We start from the raw sequence: 23,104 nt of genomic DNA, 5'->3' as shown, positions 1-23,104 counted from the left end.
AAAACATGAGCAGGCTTAGCTGGAAATTATTACCAGCCTGCAGCAGACAGTGTGCTGATTCTGATGTTCCCCCAAGATCAGTATCTCTCCAGCATGAAATGGTCCACAGAGCCTGGAGCTCTTTTGCCAGACCTGCCTTGCAGGTTTGCCCCTGCATAGCCCAGAGGAGAAATCTAAACACTGCAGTGTTCAAGCAGTGGTGTAAAGGTCCCAGGCCAGCTCCTTGCTCCCGGCCCAGGAGAACAGTCCCACTCCTAAGGGGCTAGTTCTCACTCCAAGAGGGTGGATGGACCTATTTTTGGTCCAGCAGGTGACCATGGAGTAATAGAGTAATCAGAATCATAAAATCACAAATCATAGAATGACTTGGGTTAGAAGAAGCTTTAAAGATCGTCTAGTTCCAACCATCCTGACATGGGCAGGGACACCTTCCACTACACCAAGTAGAATATTAAGTGGACAAGGAAAATTAAGGGTTTGCATGTACTTGACCTCCCTAGATCAGGACTGGTCAGCCTTCAAACAAGATGCTTTAACCCATCTGATCTTAGAGTCAGATGAAATTTGTCTTTTGTCCTTTTTTTCTTTAGGACCAGACTCACTTGCCCCAGACCTGAACACTGGTGTCACTTGAGGTGGCCCAAGGTATCATTCTGGGCTTCCAGAGTGTCTTGCCTGTGACTGTCACTCATGCAGAGATCCATAATGCCCATGCATCTCAAATGCCATCCATCAAACTTTCCATACCTGCTGATCCAGGACAGCAAACTTTGACTCTGTCAAGTGGGTAGATTTAGTTTATATATTAGGAAGAAGGGTGTGGAGTCACTGGCACATGTTGCCCAGAGAACTTGTTGCTACACCATCACTGGCAGTGTTCAAGGCCAGGCTGGAAGGGGCTTGAAGCAACCTGGTCTAGTGGAAGGTGTCCCTGCCCATGGCAGGGGGTTGAAACTGGATGAGCTTTAAGGTCCCTTCCAACCCAAACCATTCCATGATGCTGTGATTTTATGATTCTATCGAGTGCGTCTAAACAACATTGGTTTAGGGAGAAGGAAATTTTTAATCTTGATCTTTCAACTATCCAGCTTAGAATGTATTCACATGAATGGTTACATTAACACAGCTGAAGAGACAGCAAAGAGCAGGACGAGGTAGAGGCAGCAGCCAGGCAAGGGTAGCTGGAACAGCATAGGCTGATTTTAGAGCAAGAACTGCATACCTATCACATAACTACCACCAAGTGGTGCATTGCTGAGCTAACCAGCTACCTTTTCCACCAGAGCTGTGTTCTCATCACACTCAGGAATGAAGCCTCCTAAATTCCTGGGAAGCCAAAGCTGGAATAGCATTTTTGGCAGGAAAAAAATCACATTCAGGTTTCAGCTGGAGAAAACATTCACACAAGCTCAGATAGAAAATGGATCAGTCCTGGCCTGCATCATTCTCCTCCTTGCAACTCCTCAGGAGTCTTCCCTTCAGGTTGCCTTCCACCCATCAGCTTCCCAGGGACTTTGCTGGCTGAAGCCAAAGCTTCTTTTTCCACCAAACTGCCTGCAGTTGGCAACCTACCAGTCCAAAATGGCAAATGACAGAAAGAGGAATTGGGGACGCTGATAACCAGTGAATGTGAAGCAAGTCATCATTGTTTGGAGCCGCAGCACTGGGTCGGAATGACATGGATGGTTTTGTCAGCAGCAGACATTGTTCCTGAGACTGGAATACAATTAACTCCTGCCTACTCCCTCTTCCCAGATGCCACCCAGTGTGCCAGCAGCACACAGAGGCTTCTGCACAATCTCAGGTCTGCACTTTTCCAGCAATGGGGATCCTTTGGTTCATGCTGATCTTCATCTCCCTTATGGGTCATGGTAAGACCAGGAAGGCTGAGGGTGGTAAACAGAGGTATCTGGGAACAGGAATAATGTTTTCTCACTGTTTAATCAAATCAAAATATGATGGGTATTGAGGAAAGGTGTCCTCTGGCTTCTGGATGAGGCAATGGATGAGGTATTTTGGCAAAATGCATGATTTAATCCTTTGGGGTAGTGCAAAAATGTGCAGGGAAGAAGCTGTGAAAATGGGGAACCTCACTGCTTTTGTAAGAGCAGACTGGTTGGAGAAGACCTAAGGAGGTGACCTGTGCTCTGGGGAAATATTTCTGCCTTTTCTCAGGCTGCACTTGTGCCCTTGGTAGGGCAAGGACAACCGCTCTGACCTGCCATGCATGGTCATTGCCAGCATCCTGAATAAACAACTGCATGATAAGGTGTTCCTTGGGTGAGGCTGGCTTTGCAGCTTGGTATTTTTAACACAGATGTCTGAAGCTGTCCTTTGGGACAGGTATCCCATCTGTGCTCTGTGCAGCCACACACGCAATGCAGGCTCCATGCATGCTCGCAGTGCTGCATTGGCACAAGAAGCCCCATGCGTTTACCCACCAGCTTGCCGCTTCTTTTTACAGGAGATGCTCATGGACCACTAGGCTGTAAGCATGAAGGGGGTGCATGCCACTGTAGGCAAGAAAGGGGCTTTTGCCGACTTGGAACCTGTGAACCTGGTGAATATCTGGCTAAGTACTGCTTTGAACCCATCATTCTCTGTTGCAAGAATCTGACATCCCCCAGTGCAAAGAACTGAAGGTTTCCAAAGGAGCAAACTGCAGCACATGGAGAGCTGCAGGAATGAGGAATGATCTGCTGTTGGGAAAGAAATCTTTTGCCTTTCCTGTCACTGTTACTCTTCTGGGAGAACAGGGCTGTGGAATCACTCTGAACACATCACTTCTTGCTTTTATTGGGACTTTCTAGGAAACACCATGAAAAGAATAAATTTGGGGCATCTAGGCTACTTATCACCCCTTTTGGCATCTGGTTGTTACCTGCCATGCATAGGTGACAAATTGCCTTCTCCTTACCTGAAAGCAATAAACATGAAGTTTATGGCAAATGCCCATCTGTGACTCCTGCTGACATTCAGCAAAGCTGCTGGTGGTGGGACATGCTCTTTTTCTCTGGCCAGGGTTGAACACAACACCCCACACTTTCCCAGCAGACCAGTGTGACTTTGTCTCTTTATTTCCCTTCCTCAAGAAAACAGTTGCAATGGGGCAACTGTTATCCCATTGCTTTTGGTGAAAAAGCTACTTGGTTCGACATAAAACCTAAATGGGGTCTATGTTTCTCAGGCAAGTCCCCCCCCCATATCTAGTCTTCTTTTCTAGGGTGTACCATGTTCTTACAGGCAATGGGAAGGGAGAAATAAGACACTAAAAAGGAGCAGGGATTTCCCACATGCATACAGACCCTTTTGCCCATAACGTTCAGAGAAGGAATGTGCTGGCCATCAGCCAACACAGAGACCAGAAAATGTATCCCAGCAGGGCTGTCCCTGGTTCATCCCTCAATACTGCAAGACCAAGGAAGAGACCAGTCTTGCTTGTTTTAAACATGATGGGGAAAGGATCTGAAAGCTGTGAACCATTGCTCTTGACAGGCTGCTCTTCTCACCCACGGACTGCATTTCTGGTGCTCATCCTTTCCTCTGTAATCACCCAACAACCATCCCAAAGCAATTAGCCTGTTTGCACCTAACATCTTTCTGCCTATGACCAGCATTAGCCTAGATCCATTAGCTGTCCAGATCCACTCTCAGCCCTTCTTTATTTCTTCAGCATGGAATTTGGACACTCCCCTGCCTTTGTCAGTCACCTCTATCCCTTTCCAGGTAAAATATTTCTCTCTGTGTCAATCATTTCTGTGAAAGAGAGAAAACGATGTAATGAGAGAGCTACGCCAATTAGCAAAGTGTTGGCCAGAGCCAGGGAAAAGTCCTTCCTGGGAGATTAAGTTCTTGCTCTGATGAATCGAACAGGAAAAATCCCATTGACCTCACCAGGGTCAGGAGCCATTGCCAGAGATCCAACAATTAATTCACCCAAGCAACTCCACTCTTCTGTGAGCATCCCAGCTATTCTCCTTGGGTGATCATAGCACAGTCCAGGGCACCAATGCATGCAGGGAGATACCAGCACTGCCCTGGAGATCCCCTGCAGTTGGATGAACCATCAGGAGAGCCAGGTTACCCAGAGCCAGCTGTTGGCTTGGGAACCAGTGCTGGAAACTGAGACAGGGCTGAGACCAGAGCCAAATTTCTCCCCAGGTCCAGCCCTCCTCTCTGATGCATGCTGGTGTATGAGTACAGCACAGGCAGGCTTTGAAATAAAGGCACCGTTCCAAAGCACAGTTTATTTCTCACGTTCACCCACAGAGTTCATGATTCACTCCTCTTATCTGGGGGATGAGTAGCCACCATATTTATAACCTGGTTTCCTAAGAAAGTGAAACGTATGGGCTCATGCAGCTCACCCTGTAAAGCTCCCTGCCAGTTGCTGGGACTTCCGCCACCTATGCATTTTGAATCACTTTAGCCAGCCAAATTTCAGTCAGGGAAGGTGGAAATGCTCAGACAGTTTATAGTGCACATACATATACTTACAGTGTATATATATACTATATATACTGTATATACTTGCTGATCTGGCAGAAAATAACCCTAAAAAATCCAAACCACAATGCAACAAAAAAAAAGGCAACAGAAATCCATGATTGTTTCTGCCTGATGAATAAAATGAACTGACTTCCCTCCCAGCTACGTGATCTGACACAGAAGGAGAAGAGGGAAAGCACTGAGGACATGGTGGAGGGTAGAGAACAGCACTCTCCAAGTCCACCAACACTACACAACTGTTTCTTGACATGGTTTCTTCACCCATCAACTTGCTTGGGGCAGAGCACTCAGACACCAGCACAGGTCCTGAGAAGCTGCTTAAACAGCAGTATGAGATGGTTTAGTGTAAGTGTATGATAGGGAATGCTGGCCTAACTAATTACCCCGGGCTGGTGTATCCTGTAACCCCAAGGAGGAGGCAGCACTGAACTCCTCTGGTTAAGTGACCATGTTCATGCACTCAGCACAGATCTGCTCACCTATGTGTTTTCATTCACCATGAGACCACACTCCTATAGGCCCCCAAGCACCATATTCCAACCTTTTATATCTAAAATCCAAAACATATTCATGGTTTGAGGCACTCAGTAAAAGTCATCCCCAGTGTGCCCCTTTGACAGAGGACTTCCCCCATGACCAGCAGTCCTGCCCAGCTGGGCTCATTTCCCAGAGTGCAGACCCACATGTAGTAAGCTGGGTTCATCTGAATCCAAAATGTTACCTCCAGAATTGCATGTAGGACTAGAGGGCACAGTAAGGCAAGTGATGGGGAAGCCAGAGAGGCAGAAGTAATGAGAAAGTGAAGTCTGCCATCCCTTCAGAGATGCAGGCTGGTGAGAATTTCAATCAGGCCAGTAGCCCACTTTGAAAAGGCATGAAGTCTTGGGCCTCATGGGAGAAAGCCAAATGAGGAAGATGATGTTTGTGGCAAAGTCTTGGTTAAGCCTTTCATTCCAGCTGTCTGTACCTGACAGAGCTCAGGCGGCTACAAAATAGGGGTTCTTCAGGACTGCCCTAGCAGACCTATATCAGCCCCGAAGGGAGACCAGAAACCACCCAGACATCTTGGGAAATATATGTGGGGTCTTTCAGCCATACAGACAGTCAGGATAGAGCCCTACCCTCATGCCCAGTCTGTCAACCAGCAGAAACCTCATGCATAACTGGAGACATCAGTTCATCAAAGCACAGCATGAACGTCCCCTCACTGGAATTTATTTACTGTTGCCAGGCAGCAGGCCAGTGTTTGCTTGGCAGTGTGAGACAGACAGATTGAATCCTCTGCTTCTGCCTTAAAAACACCATTGGAAATGGAGCTGTATAATCAGAAGAATGGTGGTCAGATGGGCTCCTGCTTGGGGAAGCTGAGATCTCATAGTGCTGGGCAAGTACCTTAGATCCAGATTGTCTCTTATGTCCCCAGAAATCCCATGCAAACCAATGCAAGCACCTGCATGCCTGGCTCTTCCTTCACCCCCATGCAGGAGAATCACAGAATGGTTTGTGTTGGAAGGGACCTTAAAGCTCATCCAGTTCCAACCCCCTGCCATGGGCAGGGACACCTTCCACTAGATCAGGTTGCTCAAAGAAAGGGGTTCATATCCAGCCCACTCATGTGGCTTCTTCAACCTCCTGTGGAGTGGAGGATGCCGTCACCCTACCACACTAGCTCCAGGGGCATAATGGGAAGATAAAACGTGTCTGGATTCAGAGTAAGTCAAACTGTATGAGGCTCAAGATCAGACATGTACAGATACCCATAGAGGCTATCATCATAGAACAGTCAGGGTTGGAAAGGACCATAACATCATCAAGTTCCAATCCCCTTGCCATGGGCAGGGACACCTCACACTAAATGAACATCAAACTAATCACACTAACATCAAACTAATACTTTGCCAGACTGTTCCTTGGTACACTTTGGAGCTGGGCAAATGCCAGGGACCATCTCTAACAGATGTCCAGATGTGGCCATGCAGCTGGTGGCCAGATGCCTATTTAGGTGGCTGACATGAGTACTATATCTCCATGAACTTCAGTGAGGCATCTTATGGGCCTGAAGACCTGTGCTCTCAGGGATAGCCATGACACACCAGATGTGGTAGGCCTGAACACAGGGGTTTGGGCTTATCTCCAGTCATCTCCCCTGGATGCAGGGGGAACTGGGGAGCAGGCAGGAGGCACGACAAAGCCTGCTGGGCAGAGTTTGAGACCAGAAGCATCTCTTGCAAAGCAGGACTGGCATTGGGTGGTTTGGGGGACATGGTAGAAGTCTAGAGGATTGGGAAAATCTGATAAAATGTCCTAAGGGTTAATGGGGTCTGAGTACTCATGGCCTCGTCATGCACAGGAACTAGGTGGACACATATTTAAAACAAGCAAACAAATTGTTCCTTTATGCAACCAGCTGCAGACCCATGAAACTCCGTGCTGAAGGATATTGCCATGTAAGACTTCACTCTTCAGGCTAAAAAATAGCCTGAAAGCAGGAGGCAAACTGAGAAAATACCACAGTTGTGCTGTGCTTACTTTCATTCAGACCTCCCCATAAAATCATAGAATCAACTAGGCTGGAAAAGACCTTTAAGATCATCAAGCCCATGTGGCCACTGTTATAGGAGGGAGGTGGATGGTCCCTTTGAGTGGGTGAGGACAACTGCATGGTGGTTTGTAACGAAAGCCCACCCAAGGCCATAAGGGGGTTCTGTGCCAGGGCTGAGCCCAGAGCTGAGCCCACGATCACTTCTTCATGAGCTGAACTGCAGGGCTGTATCAGTGCTTGCTTGGCTCAGGCACTGGAAAGAAGCCACTGGTGGGATGGGGAAGCAGAAATGGCATTGCAAGCTGGCAAGGGTTCAGTCATCAAAGGACTTGCTCATGTTGGCATACACTTATCCCAGGCTGCATTTAAATATCGGGTTGCTCAGCTCATGGCACAAAAAGAGATGAAGTCAGTGGAGACATCCTTCCTGTCTGGGGCCATGGGGTGGGTGCAGATTGACTTGACTCCTCCCCTGCCTCAAAACCTCTAAGGTACGCAGGCACTGGTTTCTGTGTGTCACTGAGCACAGATCATCCTTTGTGCATGGTAGACTCCAAAAAGAAACCATCTGGTGGCAGGTTGGAAAGCAGGGAAGGGTGGGATGCTGCTGGACCAGCCCCAGTAGGCTGACCAAAGGCTGAGGCCAGCACAGCATAGGGACCACGCGGGAAGAAGCAAGCCCAGCTGCTGTTCAAGCAGTTGCCCAGGGGACAGATACTTCCTGCCCCTGATTTCTGGGGGAAATCTGGTTTATGTTGGTATTGTCTGGTTTTGGCTTTCTTTCCCAAGACATGTTCTGCAACTCGACCCACGTACTACAGCTGTAGAGCAGGGGCTTGTAGTGATGTAGAGGATGCATCCTGGCCACTTTTGTGCCTGTCCCTGTGGAGCACTCAAACAGCCCCAGACACAGCTCATCCTCAGAGATGGTGTTGCTCCCACTAAGGGAAAGCAGCTGAGCTAGGGATAAATCATGGCATTTTGCCATCCACTGTCAGGAACGCCACGGCCATGTGGTACTCTGGCTCTGTGCTAAGCCTCCTCTCTCTAGAGTGCATCAAACCACCTGCACACACGTGTTGAGACACATACTCAGAGCAGGATACTCATATGAGCATCCACACGCTCCTCCCTTCTTGGGCTGTAGCTCAAGGCCTGTAATCTTGTTTCTGCTAGAGAAACTCTACCCCAGCCCCACTGCACCATCTGTCACATTGGAGATGCCAATCCTTAGAGGAACATGGTGGGTTATGGTCTTCCACTCACTGCACCAAGCGGTACCACCAGATATGCAAAGCATCAACACTCATAGAGAGGATTTACACGCATCCTTACAAACCATCTTCTTGTCCCAGGTTTTGTGTGGCCAGTCTGTATAACACCCTGTTTAAATGCTCAGTGTCCCATGATGCAAAGTCCAGCTGGTGAAGGGCCCCTTATCTGCTCTGTTTGATGAAGGTGATCCTTGTTCTGTTCAAGCAGTATGAAGGCCATCACTTTCCCATTTTCCATCACTACCTGGCACCCAGCCTGCAAATAAAAAGCCATCAAGATGACTTACTAAAGGAAAATGGGAGACTTGGTGATGCCTTTTGCTTTTCCTCTATTTGTTGTTGGTTGGGGAAATTTCTGCTGGGTATGTACCTTGTGTTGTTTTCCAAAGCTGAAACTCCGGTCCCACCTCTATTGCATTCCAGGAACTAACCTGGAGAGTTAGTACAGACCAGGGACCCTGCCATCCTTCTTGGAAGAGTTGTAATACACAAGCTTTCCTAATGCTCCTGTTCCTGATAATTATGAGGAGGTATCCCAGATTTCCCATGTAATAAATACATAATAAGATGCTAAATTGCCATTTTTCTTGACACTTGTAAACAAAGCTTTGGCAAGCTTTGCCTTTGCAGCCCAGAAGTTGTGAAACACAGACCTTTGATTTGTAAGGATCCCATGATTTTCAAGCCAATGTTGTGTGCTGGGGAGTGCTGATGAGGAGACTGCATTTTTTCACTCTTGGCTGTCAGTGCTATACACAGAGACTGGAAGCTGGAAATGAACAACTTTGATACTGCAAACACTTGGATGGGATTTTAACATCACATGCTCAAGCGTAAGAACACAAGAGCCAGATTGGGTCAGCCCCAACATCCTGTCTCCAGCAGCAAGCAGTAGCAGACTCCCCAGTGCTCAGTGCAGTTTGTTGACAAAAACTTGTTGCTTTTTTTTTTACTTTTTTTTTTTACTTTTTTACTTTTTTTTCCTTTATTTTTCTTTCTCTTTTCTTTTTTCTTTTTCTTTTTTTTTTTCCTTCTGTAACAAGGTGTGTCTGAGAGTGGGAACATCCCAACGCAAATGTTTGCTGTCATGTTGAAACTCATCTGAGATTGACAAAGTCCCCTGGGCTTCAGGAGCGTTACACAACCCGTCCAGCACTATAAATCCAGGATCTCCCACTTCTCCCTCTTCTCCGCCTCTTTACAGCCCTTCACTCCTCCTCGTGGTGGGACCTCCCCTGACGTCCAGCCATGCGGATCCTCCAGCTGCTCTTTGCAGTCGTTATCATTCTCCTCCTCCAGGATGCTCCGGGTAAGGACAAGATACAGGGGTTTCATCAGGACTGTGGGGAGAGAAAAGACAGGTTCCTACCCCAAGGTAGAGAAGGACAAAACAAGGCCCTCAAGGCAAACCAAGTCAAGGCTAACCTAACTTTTGCTTCCAGGGAACAAATACCTTCTGAAACAGTGTCCATGAAGCTTCTGGATGCAGGCATCCCAGGTTCATAGACTGTACATCCCCTCTTCTCCATCCCCTCAAAACCTACTCAGGAACGCTGAGTCTAAGCTCTGCTCCTGAACAGGATGCAAGCCTCAACCCTCCACAAGACAAGGAGAACCCCATTAAATCAAGTTAATCTTTCAGGGGAAAACAGTAGGGGGAAAGACTGCTAGCTTCTTTCTGTGTCTGTCTGTTTTCTTCTGGGATTCTGTTCTCTTCCTTGGCTTGGCTTTGTCACTGCTTGCTTGTGTGTATATGTTAGAAATTCAGTTTTCATTCACCTGTAAGGTCACTACGATGTTACTAGGACTATGGTGGTATAAATTTCATAGAAAACAAGCCTCATAACAAAGAATAGGAGATTTACTTGCTCAGCTTGTTTATACTCTCATTTAGTTACTTAAATCCTAGAGATAAAGAGGGGAGAGAGAAAGGTTTGTCTGCTCCACCAGTGGTGGATACGCACCTGTGTATCATAGAGTCATAGCATGGTTTGGGTTGGAAGGGACCTTAAAGATCCCTGCCATGGGCAGGGACACCTTCCACTAGACCAGGTTGCTCCAAGACCCGTCCAGCCTGGCCTTGAACACTACCAGGGATGGGGCAGACACAGCTTCTCTGGGCAAGCTCTTCAATGTCTCACCACCCTCCAGAAACCCCAGACTTGGTTCCTGCTGTGTGTAAAGAGAAGCAGCACATACCCTTTAGATCAAAATAAGAAGATTTTTAAAAAACAAACAAAGAAAAATACCCAAAACACCAAGAAAACAACAATCATACAAAACCTCCCAAACCAACAGATAAAACACCTGTTCCAAAAAGACATTTCTCTGACTTGTGATATCGCCCAAGGGATCCACTCCACCTAAGTCATCTAACTCAACTTAGCCAAGCTGAAACTTCACTTAACTCATGGAGCCTAACTTTGCCAACCCACAGCAGCCATCCCACCTAGGCTAGGCTAGTTGTTAAAAGAGTCCCAGTGCTCGCTGGAGGCAGATGCTCCGCAGAGCACATCAAACCTTCATCACGAAGCCAGTTGAATGTCCCCATCTCATCACTCAGTCACCAGCACTAGCAGAGTTCCGAGTGGGTTTGCAGGTGCCCTAAATGGGTCTCCCATCACCTTTTCCCCTGCAGCAAGTGGCCTGTCGGACAGCCAGCAGTGCAGAAGCAACCACGGCCGCTGCCGGAGGCTTTGCTTCCACACAGAGCGCTGGGAAGGGACCTGCGGAAATGGCCACGTGCGTTGCTGCCGATGAGAACAACCATGCTGTGATGGACCCTGGCACACCAAGGTGATCCTGAAACCACAGCTGTACATAGGACCTGCTCCGTGCCTACACCTGCAGCTCAGTTTGTTCATCACCAATAAAGCTGTTGGGTTTTGAAGTACTGCTTGCAGAGTGCAGCTGTGTTTCCCTCTGAGATGGATCATCCTGCCTGATCCTTGTGGTTTGATGATGCTCAAGATGCACTGGGGTGTCCAAAAGATCTGTACAAGGCTGGCAGATGTGGCACAAAACCAAGGAGATACCTGTGCCCTTCCAGAGAGCAGAAACAGAAGGGTCTGTTGAGCTTGTCCAGTGAAGCCCCTCTTCTAGCCCATATTTCTGTCTCCATCACAGCCTTTAACATCTATCTCTTGCTCTGTCTACGGAAGAGACCACAGCAGGATCCATCCTCTTCAAGGAGATGGATCCAAGAGAGAGGTATGATTTTCCCTCCCAGAAATGCCTCCTTCTCCCCAATAGCAACAACCATGTGAACCTGGGTGGATGGCTCAGGTTATCTTCCTGTGAGACGAGGTAAACGTGATGGGTGGAGAAATCCCACTTCCATGGGCAAAACAATTCACCTGGTGGTCACACAGTGGGCGCGGTGGGTTCTGCATCTGTCCTGCTGCTTCATGGAGTGATTCTTGTGTGAAATCTTACTTGCATAGTGAGAGGTTTAAATAAAAGGAGACATTGCCCATCAGGCTGGTGATAAAAGCAAAAGGAGTTTTCCTGGCTTCACTGTTATTTTCTGGTCAGGGATACCCCAGGGTGAGTGTCATTGTGAGCTTGGGGGAAGAAAAGGACTGAAGAAGCAGTCAGTCTGACTTTGGATGGCCCCTGATTGCTGATATGTACAAAAGCATTGTATCCTGAATGCTTTTGGGGTGGAGGTAAAAGAGCTGGAAAAAATGATGTTTGCTTAGGGGAAGAAAGGGGAAAAACCCTTGCTAGAGAGGAAATGATGAATGCATGTGAAGGAGAAGGAGGTACCAGAGCCAGCAACACACTGCCCTGGCTGGGGACCATCCCTCCAAACCCTGCTACCCCGGGCACCTGCAGCAAAGGGGAGGCTTGGGACACGTCATGGAAATGGAAATGGGAAGGGGGGGGGGGGAAGAGGAAGGGAAAGGGAAAAGGGAAGGAAAAAGGAAAAAGGAAAGGGAAAACGGAAAAAAGAAAAGGGAAAAGGGAAAGGCAAGGCAAGGAAAGGAAGCTGCACACCTGACTTTAACCAAAACCCACTCTTCTATCTACCCCAAAAGGACCAGTCTTGTCCTGGAGGGAACAGAGGGAAACCAGTAAAACCGGTATCTCAGCTGTGCCAGTTGACAGTCAGTGGAGATCTTTCCCATCTCTGTCTGTGATCTGAGCAGGGAGAGATTCCCCGGTTCCTCCTACCACCATAAACCAAACCAGTAAGGGACTGGGCTCCCATGTGCTGGGGATACCCTATTCCATGCTCCCCTTGCTCTGCAGGCTGCAAACACAGCTATGTCTTCACACAATCCCTTCTCCTGGAGGCTTCTCCTCCCTGCTGAGTGACAGTCCGGCTCCTCCAGGGCCTCAGAAAGCTCAGCCAGAGGTTAGCAGCCACTCCGGCTCTCATGAGCCATCAGTCCCATCGAGCAGATACGGCTCCCCTTGATAACAAGACCTGCCAGAAGCAAGCCTCTAGTTTTTCCACCTTTTTGAAGTCCGGCCAGTGAAGTTTTGCAGAACTTTGTCTTTCTGCCAAAGTAACCAACTTCCAGCTCCAGCCTTCATCTTCCCTCCTTTTCCCTGACCTCCTTCCCCCCCTCCACCTTCCCTCTTCCTCCTTGCTCCTCCATGGGGCTCCATGATAGAGAAGCTTGGCGGGGGGACACACAGGGATGAGGGGGTGATGTCATGTGTTTTTGGCCCTGCAGAGGAGGAGGCAAGGGTTAGACACGTCTGCCCCTGCCCAGCCTGGCGCCGGGAGCAACTGGGAGCCTTCCTTTAGCAGCCGCCTCTGCGCCTTATCAGGAGCAGGATGACATCTCAGGGACGGGCTGCCGGGTTGCAAGGGGAAGGAGGTGGGGAGCCCCTGAATGGTGCCTTGTGAGGAGCATGCACTGCTGGGTGTGCACATGGCTATGAGTGCTCACTGGCAGGAGCTGCAGGGGGAAATAGCTCCCAGCAGGATGGAGCCGGCTATCAGCCGCCACGCAGAAGAAAGTGGCTCTGTGTGGAAGCCCAGTCAAGCAAGGGCAATGCCCTTGCCCAGCTCCACTCCATTAGGAGAGTTTAACCTCTCACATCCCAGGCAGGCAACATGGAAAACCCTGCAAAGGGTTAAAAGATCCCCTTTGCCATCAAAGGCAATGGTCAGGGCAGAGGGAGGAAGGTGAATCCATCTGCCCCATACCGACAGCCTGGGGCCAGGAGTGATCTCCAGCAGGGCTGGGTACAAATGTGCCATCGAAATCATTTTGAGATGGAGCATCAGGGCCTCCTCTAAATGTTTTTGGCCATTTTTTCCCAACTTGGAATGGAAAAACATCATTCTCCATAAACCAGCAATAGCCTCTAATGCGCTAATGTCAGCCCCTCTTTTCTTCTCTCCCCCAGAAACACGGTTTGATCAGAAGAGCATAAAATATTTTTAGTTAACCCCAAAATAAACCGCTCTTCCTATCTTCTACATCACAGCCTTCAGGAGGGAAAAGCTTTGTGGGACATGGGAACTGCAGCCCAAGAAGAGAGATGGCTCCCTGTAGCAGTGGTGCTTTAATATATTTTATGTTATTTATTCATATTACAAAGAATATTTTTTCCCCACTCTGATGGATCATCTTCCTTACACCCCACTTTGGAGAGCAGTACTCTAGAGGAAAATGGAGATTTTGGGGAGAGGAACTACAGCCTCCAAGTCATGGGGCAGAAATGTAAACAATGACTGGCTCTCTCTCTTTCCAGCCAGAAAGTCTGTAAAGCTACTAATGTTTTGCTTGGAATAAACAAGATTTTCTGCAAAAATCATTCTCACTTGTGATTACAGTGAGAAAAAAAGATACTGAAACACTAGGAGTGCTATAAAATCAGGGTCACCTTCAGTGTCTCTCTCACACCTAAGCCCTGTTTCAGAAGAGCCAAGCCCTTGCATTGGGTAAGCGATTTGAACATCTACAGAGCAAAAGCCCCCATCTCCTTGGCCTCCACAGTGACCTTGAGAGCCAGAGGAACAGGTCCTGTGCAGCAAGAAATCACATCTTACAAGGGTTTTCTTATCTCTGTGGATGGTGAAGGGAGCCCAGGGTGACCCGCCACCATGGAGACACTTCTGTCAGTCCAATGAACCTCTGCCAGTGAAACCTTGGCACCTTTTCTACATTAATAAATCGATGTCCTGTTTGTACTATAAGGGGACTAGGAAGACATGCAGCCCCTGGGACTGCCCTGTGCTGACCTTGTCTGTTCACATCAGAGGGGATGGCAGTCAGTCAGCCCTAACATCTATGTAATAAAGTTCATCTTTTTTTAGGCATTAATAAGTGACTTCACCCTTCTGGTAAGGTGCTCTGGGCTCTTTCATCAGCCCCATGTGGAAGAACAGCAGTGCTGGAGCAATGCAGCCCCCATCTCCCCAAGGAGGGAGCATTGGCTGGTGGGGACGTTCCAAAACAAACACCATGATGGGCACTGCTGGGCTGTTCCCCAGGACACCAGTAAAGCCACCTGCAGCCAAGAGCTTGTGGCTTTTGATTTAGAGACACCCCAGGGATGAGAGGCAATGGTGAAAAGCAGGGGAAAGGCTTTTCACCCAGATGAGGGAGGGTGAATGAGCCCTGTCCCCTCTCCATCCTCCTCCCCAGGGCCACCTCCTGTAGGACCTTTCCTCCAAGAGCAGGTCTCCGTGGCTGGGATGGAGACGAAAGCTGTCAGGAGGCTTTATTGTCCAGATCTTTGTGCCACTATCAGTGACTCCCACACACTGGAAGTGAGATATGTGTGACAACATGTTTTCCATCAGCAAGCTTATCATGGCTGAGAAGAGGGGAAGGGGCTGGGGAGGATGATGTAGAGGATGGGGGAAGGAGGAGAGGTGTATGAGCAAAAACACCCATCCACTCCATCCTACACCCGCCCCATGTTCCCCAAATCTATGAAAGAAGAGGGGAAAATGGGGTTTTGGAGGAATGTGTTGGCAAAGTAATGGTATCAGACCTACAGCCTCCTGGCCCAGTAGAGACAGGCCTAAATTCCTTGGGTAAGAGCCGAAAACACTCAGCCTGAAAACACATCTCTTAATTCATATGGGTGTACATACAAATGGAGAGACCTTCTGCACGGATGTTGGCTGGGCTCGCAAGACCCCAAGGGGTATGACCCCTCCTTGGCGTTAGGCTGATCCTTCCCAGCACTGGGGGAAGCTCCAGCCAGCAGGAAAGACACTAATACAGCAAAACCCTCAGCTGTATCAGACACAGACAGAGCAACTGGGACCCCATCACTGTGGCTGCAGTTGGGAGCCATGCATCCCATCTCGCTGGGGTTTTGCAGTGGTCGCTTTAATCAGTTTGCAGCACATGCAATGGCAACACATCTCAGGGAGGTCTGTAGGACAAGGAGCAGAGGATACAGGTGTGATTTCAAGGGAATTCCCTCTGGAAACCTCTAGATTTATTCCAGGGTGGGCAAGTTCAAGTATATCCCAAGTTTGACATTAGTCCCTTTCCTTCCAAGTGCTGGGTTTCTGCTTGGCCCATAGCAGCCCTGTGAAGCAGCCACCTCAAATAAACCATGGTTCTCAGGATGAAAATAAAATAGGTTAAATAGCTTCCCTCACCAAGCTGCTGCTTGCAAGGAAAGCCCAAGACAGCACTTCCCTGGTTTTGCTTCAGGGTGAGAAGCTTGGCAATGCTATCTTGGGACCATGAGGAGGTAATTGACCAAAGGAAACACCTCTGAAAGCAGAGGTGAAGATGAGGTCCCCCTTGCTTGGCATGTAAATGGGTTTATCTCCCCAAAGAGAACAGTTACGGATTTACCCATTAAGCACATTATGGACTCTTAAGGCTGGTGCTTCCAAGGATGGGGCCAGGAGACAACACAATCTTATAACATATGGCCAGAGGCAAGGGGAGGCCTATCTGAGCACCAGACAATCTGACACTGAGCACATGGGAGAGAAAACACATGGGAGCACATGAGAGGGGAAAAATGTGCATGATGTGTCTGCTCAGTGATGTGATTGCTTCTGGTAGCTGGTGTGTGGAGGTGGTGGCTGTGATTAATGGGAGGCTTCACCATCAGCATGGTCACTCCCATGCTGCCTGCTCCCCCGGGGAGCTGCTATCTGCAGCGAGATGATGGTCTTCAAGCACAGTTCGTTAGCAGAGTCGCCTGGGGGTGGCTGACTGCGGTGGGTTAAGCACAGGCTGAAAAGGGTCTCACATTCTGTGAGCTGACATGGTGGGGATGAACCAAGGTCCTGCTCAGTGTAGGCAGAAGCAATTTCGGCTGGAGCTAATCCAGTTATCAGCACCCACAGCAGCCCCGTCACTCACCAGAGTGGTGAAACCAAAGTGGTTTCACATGATGAAAGCCTTCAGAGTTCTTTCAGAGGCAGGCAGAGTCATTCATCCCACAGCCACTGCCAGCTCCCAAACCACCAACTGGACTGTCCTTAGATAGACCTGAGTGCTGAAGGATGTGTGGAGACCCCCTGTGACCTGAGCATGAGACAGAGACAAGCAGATTTCTCATAGATGAGTCTACAGCAGTAACACTCTGATGAGGGCAGCGGCCATCCTTAGACCAATCAATGAGGTCTGTGAAGGGAAGCGGTGTTATAAGGCCAACAAATATCCTCCAGTAGAGTGGGCAAGGAGAAGGGGCCTTGTGTTCTTTTGTAGAAATTCTCTCTTATCTGTACATATGCAGAATGAATCCATGTCAACGTTCTGCTGCTCTTGAGAACAGAAGACCAGATTGCCTTTTCACCATCCAGGCAATTGAGAGAGTGAAGAGTTTCCCCTAGATTCCTGAGAGGTCTTCCAAACCTGACCCATCCAGCAGACAGGCAGACCGGCAAAGCTCAGAGACACCTCCAGTTGTTTCCTTGCCCATCTCTTTGCTGTTCTCTGTCTTCACAGTGTGTAGGTCACCAAAGTTGGGAGAATCTGCTCTGGAGGGGTGGTACCTGCACCAGGGAAGGAAGGTGCTGGAGGCAAGGGCCCCACTGCTGGAGTCACGGGCTAGATAACACAGGTGAAGCATGGACCAAGTTGCATGGACTAAGACACAACCGCACAAGGAACTAGGAAGCAGATGGGAATATACTGGCCAAGTGTCAGAGGACAAACCACCACACGCCATCAGGAACAGAAAGATGCCAGCTCTCGTGTATAGCAATACCATTTCCTGGAAAAGATCCTGTTTTTCACCCTGCCATGTTCATGTGTCTATGTGAGCTGCCCCCAGGGGTCATATTACCTGAGCTGGCAGCTCTGCCCCTTCTGCCTGGGACTGTCCCTTGAGCTCAAGAAGTATCTGTGGACACGCAGAAGGCACCTAAAGTGATGGAGGGAGGACTTGGCAGTCCTTTCCTTACTCTTTTCCTCTCCTTTCCTTTTCCCCGCAGGATAGATATGCTTATTTTGAGGGATACAGGGAAGGTCCTCCATGGGGGAAAACCTCATGTTATAGATGGCAAAGCCAAGACACCCATGCACCACAAAGCCTTTTGGGAACCCATCCTAGTGGGCCCATCTTGGTTTGGATCAGGCAAGCACCCAGCAAGAGGTTATAAGGCTGCAGACCTAATTCCATGACAGGGGCTTGGAACTAGACGAGCTTTACGGTCCCTTCCAACACAAACCATCCTGTGATTCTGATAGTCCATGATTTAGCCCCACTATAAATAGACAGGCATAGCAAAGCAAAATGTCTGCTTTCAAGGAGGTCTGGATGAGAGCATGCCCTGCACCAGAAATGTGTCTTGTGCCGGATGCTGATCACAGACAGCGACAGAACTGCTGAATCAAAACCATCAGTGTTTCTTTTCTGGGCTGAGCCTGCCCGAGCCAGCGGCCCAGCACACAAGAGGTCAGTGAAGGCTTGCTGCGGGAAACAACCCCTACTGGCGCTTGTTCAGCTTAAGGATAGAGCTCTTCCTACAGCATGTGACCAGAAACATGGAGAGCTGGTCCTGAACAAGAGCCTCTGAGCAGCTTTGCAAGCACTCCTGCCTCAGTTTACCCATCTGTAACATGGGGGCAAAGATAACTCTTCTCTCCCAAAGGTGAATACTGGAGAGCAGCTCATGAAAATAAGAAGTAACTGAGGCTGGATGGTACCTGTTCCAGCCGGGAAACCTAGATCAGCTGCTTTTGGGAAGGCCGAAGGAGGAGTCTCAGGGTGTCAAAAACCATTTATTAGATGTTTAAGAAATATCTTAGAATCATATCTTTATAATATCTTACAATAGTAAAGGCTATCTTGGGACAAGCAGCATTAAAGACATCCATCTTGAAGGAAATGAAATCTCCCACACAAATATCCTGTGACTTTGTGTGTGGTTTTTTTTAAAACTTGTGCAAGTTGAAAAGCAAAAGCATCCAGAAAAAAAAAGAAAACCAAAACCCCCTCTATATATTGTAAAATAAAAGTCTAAAGAAGTGATTTTCAGCTCTTAACATGAGCTTCTTGGGGATGTTGGGGGGGGTGAACCTGTTTCCCTCCCCACCCTCCATCCCTGCAGAAGACGTATTAATGGAAGGTCAAGGAGCACCCAGGACCAGGGCAGCTCAGATCCATCCACAGGGATGGATCAGCCTGGGATCAGCCTCCCTCTGCCCATCCCCAGGATATCCAGCCATGCCTGAAGAGACCGTGGGAGTTTGGCTGCTGCTTCCCGGCCCTTATCAGCACTCATGTGCACCCTGTCACCAAGCCCACTCAGCTCAGCCTCCGTGTACCCACCCTGGGGCCGTTCTTGTCTCCGGGACCCCCACTATCTCCAGCCCCAGCTGAGATGCTGGCAGGGGATCACAGCTGTATGACAGCAGAGGAGCTGCCCTGGTCCCCACCCTCTCCTATCACCCTGCATCCCTGTGGCTCACGCTTGGCTGCTTCTTGCAGCAGAGAGAACGGACCCAGGCAGGGACCCCGTGACAAGTTTCCATTTAGAATAAAGTCCTCCCACCCCTTCAGGGAGGACAACCCCAATACCACCACCTCGTGTGGACCCTGTTCTTCCTCTTCTAGGCAGGGGAGAGGGATGTGGTGACAGGACCGAGCTCTCAGAGCCTGCTGATGGCAGAGCTGATGGGTCACCAAGTGCTCTCCCAAACCCAATGCTGCTCATCACAGTGCTGCTGCTGGAGTTCAGTTGTGTTTAACATATGTATGGAAGAATCAAAGCTACTGCAAGAAGACCATGTCTTGCAGGCTGGCTTCTGCACTCACTTGTTTCCTTCTCTCTTACAGTGATGCTGGACTGTCTCTAGAGGTTTGTGGCCAAGCTCTTCCTTTGTCACCTGTTCTCAAGGCTGCCCAAGCCATGCCTGGAAATGCCTTGGAAGTTTGGCTACTATTACATAGCTCTTACTACCAGAGAGATGAAGAGCCCAGGGGAAACATGAAGAGAGGAATGGAAGATGACCTTGTGACACAGATGGAGGGATTCAGCTCACAGATACTTTCCTTTTGGCCCATGTCCCACTTCCCATGTGCTGGAGGTTCTTGCCATGCTGGACACTGGCCACATCAACCAGTCCCCTGTGTGCTCATGGTTGTTGCTGTCAGGCCAGGATTTTGGTTTCCATCACCAGCACCATCAGTGATGGATCCTGGATCCAGGTTACTGAGATGATCATGTTTGGGCCCACATTTGCTGCCTGGCAGCACAGGCAGGTGTGCTGCATCCCGTCTCATAGTGGGGAACAAGGTCACCGTGTAGGTCTCTTTAACCTCTGATGTATCTGAAAGGTGGACTTCTTTCTGGGGTTATCATCTACTAGACTCTCACTGTTGGCAGGTTAACTTGGCAGGACATGAATGATCCCTCCTATTAAGGAGGGAATTAAATAGGTGTCTTTGCCTACGCTTTTAAATTGCTAGGACCTTGTTTTTAACACTGTCTAGTGAGCACTGAGCTAAACAAGCCCTGGGCACAGCTTGGCCATCAGTACATTACCAACAAGCTCTCCTGCAGTGAAGAGGTCTCCCACATGGCATGCTCCCAGGAGCCTGTGGGTAGAGAAATGATTCTGAAGGGCCACTGGGTTAGGTGTCCCTCCATCGCACCCATCTGTGCTCTGGGGAGAGTTACACCAAAATAGTCAAGGATGATGGTAAGCATCTGGACTAGGGATTTACCCATGCAGGCGCAGGACAGAGGCTGCATCTTCAATAAACTATGCAAAAGGACAAGATTTCCATGTGTGAAATGGAAAACACGTGAAAGTGAGACCTGCTCAGAGGTGATACCAAGAGCATACGTCTGAGAGATCAGCAGGAAGGTGGTGGTGTCTGCAGAAATCACAGCACCAGAGAACCATAGAATACCAGATTAGAAGGGACCTCAAGGACCGTCTGGTCCAACCTTTCTTGGCAAAGCATGACCTAGGCTAAAAGTCCCCATCAGGAAATCAGTCAGGAAACACAGTTGTTATGTTCTACCACAGTAAGATTAAACATCAGACACCCTGAGACAGGACAGACCTAGGACATGGACACAAAACCTGTCTCTGATATGGTTCATCTCAGCAGGATAGCAAGGTATTGGGTTCACATCAAGTACTGTCCCCAGGACACTCCCTCTCTAGGGCTGTCTGTGCACAAGGCAGTCACTAGCTCTCACCATGATGGGAAGCGTGTCACTAACAGATTAATTAGCAGGGCTTCACAAGAGCCTAATTAGCAACTTCCCACAGGGCTGTGCTTGGAGTTTCCCAGCCAGGTACAACCCCATAGGTATGTGACAACGCTTTGCACACACACCTGATGGAGAATCCCCAGCTCCCACTTTGCTGTGAGGCTGAGACGTGTTTCCTAACACAACAAGAAGGGTTTTTCTGGGCTGCCTTTGTCTTGGCAGCTTCCTTTGCTGTAGGAGAAGCCGTGATCTTCATTTCCCTCCTACCCTCCATTATTCCTCTATATTTTTCCTCCAGGGTCTTTTCCTTATCTGCCACCACCTTCCTGTTTTTCTTCCTCGCCAAGCACCCTCCAGCCTCCCTGGCTCCTGGGCCATCGGCTCCTGTCCAAATGCTTCCTCCTCCTCTGGCTGATGTCCTATCCTGGTGATAGCCCCAAGCATCCCAGGGGATAGTGGGCATCCCGCCCAGCCCCAGGGGAGGGAGGTGGTGCTGACCCCACACTAAAGGAAACGGTGCTGGGAGGAAACAAGGGCACTGGGCTCCCAAAATATCTCCACAAAGAGTTACCCCAGGGGTGCAGAGATAAGCAGAAAAAGCCTTGGAGGGGGGAGGGGGGTGGAAGAGGAGGTCAGGGCTGTTCATCGAAAATGTTTGCGCATCTTCTGGCATAAACATCAGTCTGGGCTTTCCCAGCATCCTTTTTGGAGTGGTGGCAATTGTTTATTCAGCCTCTGCTCACCTTGGGACGTGCAGCTCAGCACCGCAACGGCAAGGAAGATGTTCAAAGCTACGGGGACACAATGGGGGAGCAACTGCTGACACAGCAGCTCCCAGGAGGGAGCCCCCTCTTGTTTGGTGTTTGTTGCCTTGGGTGAGGGCCAGTTCAGGGTTAGGACTAACAGTGCCTGATGCTGGAAAGACCTGGGGCTATCCCTTGCCCCTCAAGCAAGACATACAGGCACTTGGTGCATGCTTGGGGCCTTGGTGACACAGCCCATCCTGTGGGACAGCTGTTGGCCTCGTAAGGACTACCACAGATGATGTCCAGCTTAGACGGAGGTCCATCACAGATGATGACCACTGCCCCACTTCAGTGAGCCAGTCTCAGGAGCCCACGGCTCTTGCAAACACCAGCCCATAGTATTTGTTGGCTACAAGTATTCAGAGAGGCTGCAGGCACTTGAAGCATGCAGTAAGACCCCATGGTGTTTTGTCAGACCTCAAATGCTGAGGTCCATCCCCTGGTAGGTGACCGGGTACCTCAGCATGGTGGAGGCTGTAGCCAGTATCATCACCACCTCTTTCCCCATCCCAGAGGCTCTCCATCCCAGGAAGCTCCTGCAGTCAAGTGATGCAGGAACAGGAGCAAGGACGTGGGGGACAGCTTCTTGGCCCCCACTGCATAGACATAGCTGGAGATACCAACAGGACTGTGAAGAAGGGCTGTTGTTGGGATATCTGCCTCCCTTACCCAGGGGAAGGGGAGCCTCATAGCTAAAGAAGGTTTGTTTCAACCTAACTGACCTTCTGCCTCATCAGCTGGGGAAAGACACCAGCTGCCAACTTCCTCTTCAAAACTCAAGACTTCTCTGAAGTCCCAGAATAGCATAATTTTACACTTAAGTCTCAGTTTAAGTACACACATGTGACTCTGTTGTAATAAGAACGAAGCACGCTTGCTGTCTCAGAGCCAGCTCCATCCACTGTTCCCAAGCCAAACCTGCTGCCTTCTTCCTGCTATATTTATCAGAATGATTGAGATGGTTGGAAAGTGCTTGGGGAGGCAGCAAGGGTGGAGGGACTTTGGAAATCAGCCATGGGAGAAAACCTGCAGCCGCCTCCATTCCAATGTGGCTGTTGAGAGACGCTCTCACGTGTCCCTCCGGGTAATTCCAGTGTAAAGCTGGGAGCCTGCTCATCATGTGTTGGATTATTCATGCTCTACAGATGATTTTAAAGCCTTTAGCATTCTTGTGCATGGCCAGCTGAGCTCATCGTCCCTGTGCTGGAGACCCACTTGCCTCACAAACCTCCACAATCCTCATCTCCCTCCAGGATGAGCTGGTGCCACTTCTACCCAGGTGATGCTCCAAAGCAATTTGTTATCCCCATGCCCCTCAGTGCTGTTGCTTTGAACCCACATGGAGAGTTAGCCT

General features: G+C 49.2%; 2 protein-coding genes across 2 annotated transcripts; both read left to right on the top strand.

The window, feature by feature from the left end:
• Nucleotides 1-1,549: 1,549 nt before the first annotated feature.
• LOC130609077 (gallinacin-12-like) lies at nt 1,550-2,944 on the top strand. Its single transcript, XM_057427676.1, has 2 exons — nt 1,550-1,871; nt 2,465-2,944. The coding sequence occupies exons 1-2, from the start codon at nt 1,823-1,825 to the stop codon at nt 2,638-2,640; spliced, it is 225 nt and encodes a 74-aa protein (XP_057283659.1). The 5' UTR covers nt 1,550-1,822; the 3' UTR covers nt 2,641-2,944.
• Nucleotides 2,945-9,329: 6,385 nt separating this feature from the next.
• Nucleotides 9,330-11,222, top strand: LOC130609036 (gallinacin-13-like). Its single transcript, XM_057427573.1, has 2 exons — nt 9,330-9,634; nt 10,964-11,222. Exons 1-2 carry the CDS (start codon nt 9,574-9,576, stop codon nt 11,083-11,085), a joined length of 183 nt encoding a protein of 60 aa, XP_057283556.1. The 5' UTR covers nt 9,330-9,573; the 3' UTR covers nt 11,086-11,222.
• Nucleotides 11,223-23,104: the final 11,882 nt, after the last annotated feature.

This window comes from Pezoporus wallicus, unplaced genomic scaffold, assembly GCF_028554395.1.
Source record: "Pezoporus wallicus isolate ANWC-B61680 ecotype Strahan unplaced genomic scaffold, APGP_CSIRO_Pwel_v1 contig_6464, whole genome shotgun sequence".
Classification (NCBI taxonomy): domain Eukaryota; kingdom Metazoa; phylum Chordata; class Aves; order Psittaciformes; family Psittacidae; genus Pezoporus; species Pezoporus wallicus.
This window is presented reverse-complemented; position numbering and strand designations above follow the sequence as displayed.

Excerpts from the sequence above, each read along its gene's own strand:
- LOC130609036 (XM_057427573.1), top strand. The coding sequence starts at position 9,574 with ATGCGGATCCTCCAGCTGCTCTTTGCAGTCGTTATCATTCTCCTCCTC. Across the intron at positions 9,635-10,963 it reads CCTCCTCCAGGATGCTCCGG|CAAGTGGCCTGTCGGACAGC; the intron begins GTAAGGACAAGA and ends TTTCCCCTGCAG.
- LOC130609077 (XM_057427676.1), top strand. The coding sequence starts at position 1,823 with ATGGGGATCCTTTGGTTCATGCTGATCTTCATCTCCCTTATGGGTCAT. Across the intron at positions 1,872-2,464 it reads CATCTCCCTTATGGGTCATG|GAGATGCTCATGGACCACTA; the intron begins GTAAGACCAGGA and ends TTCTTTTTACAG.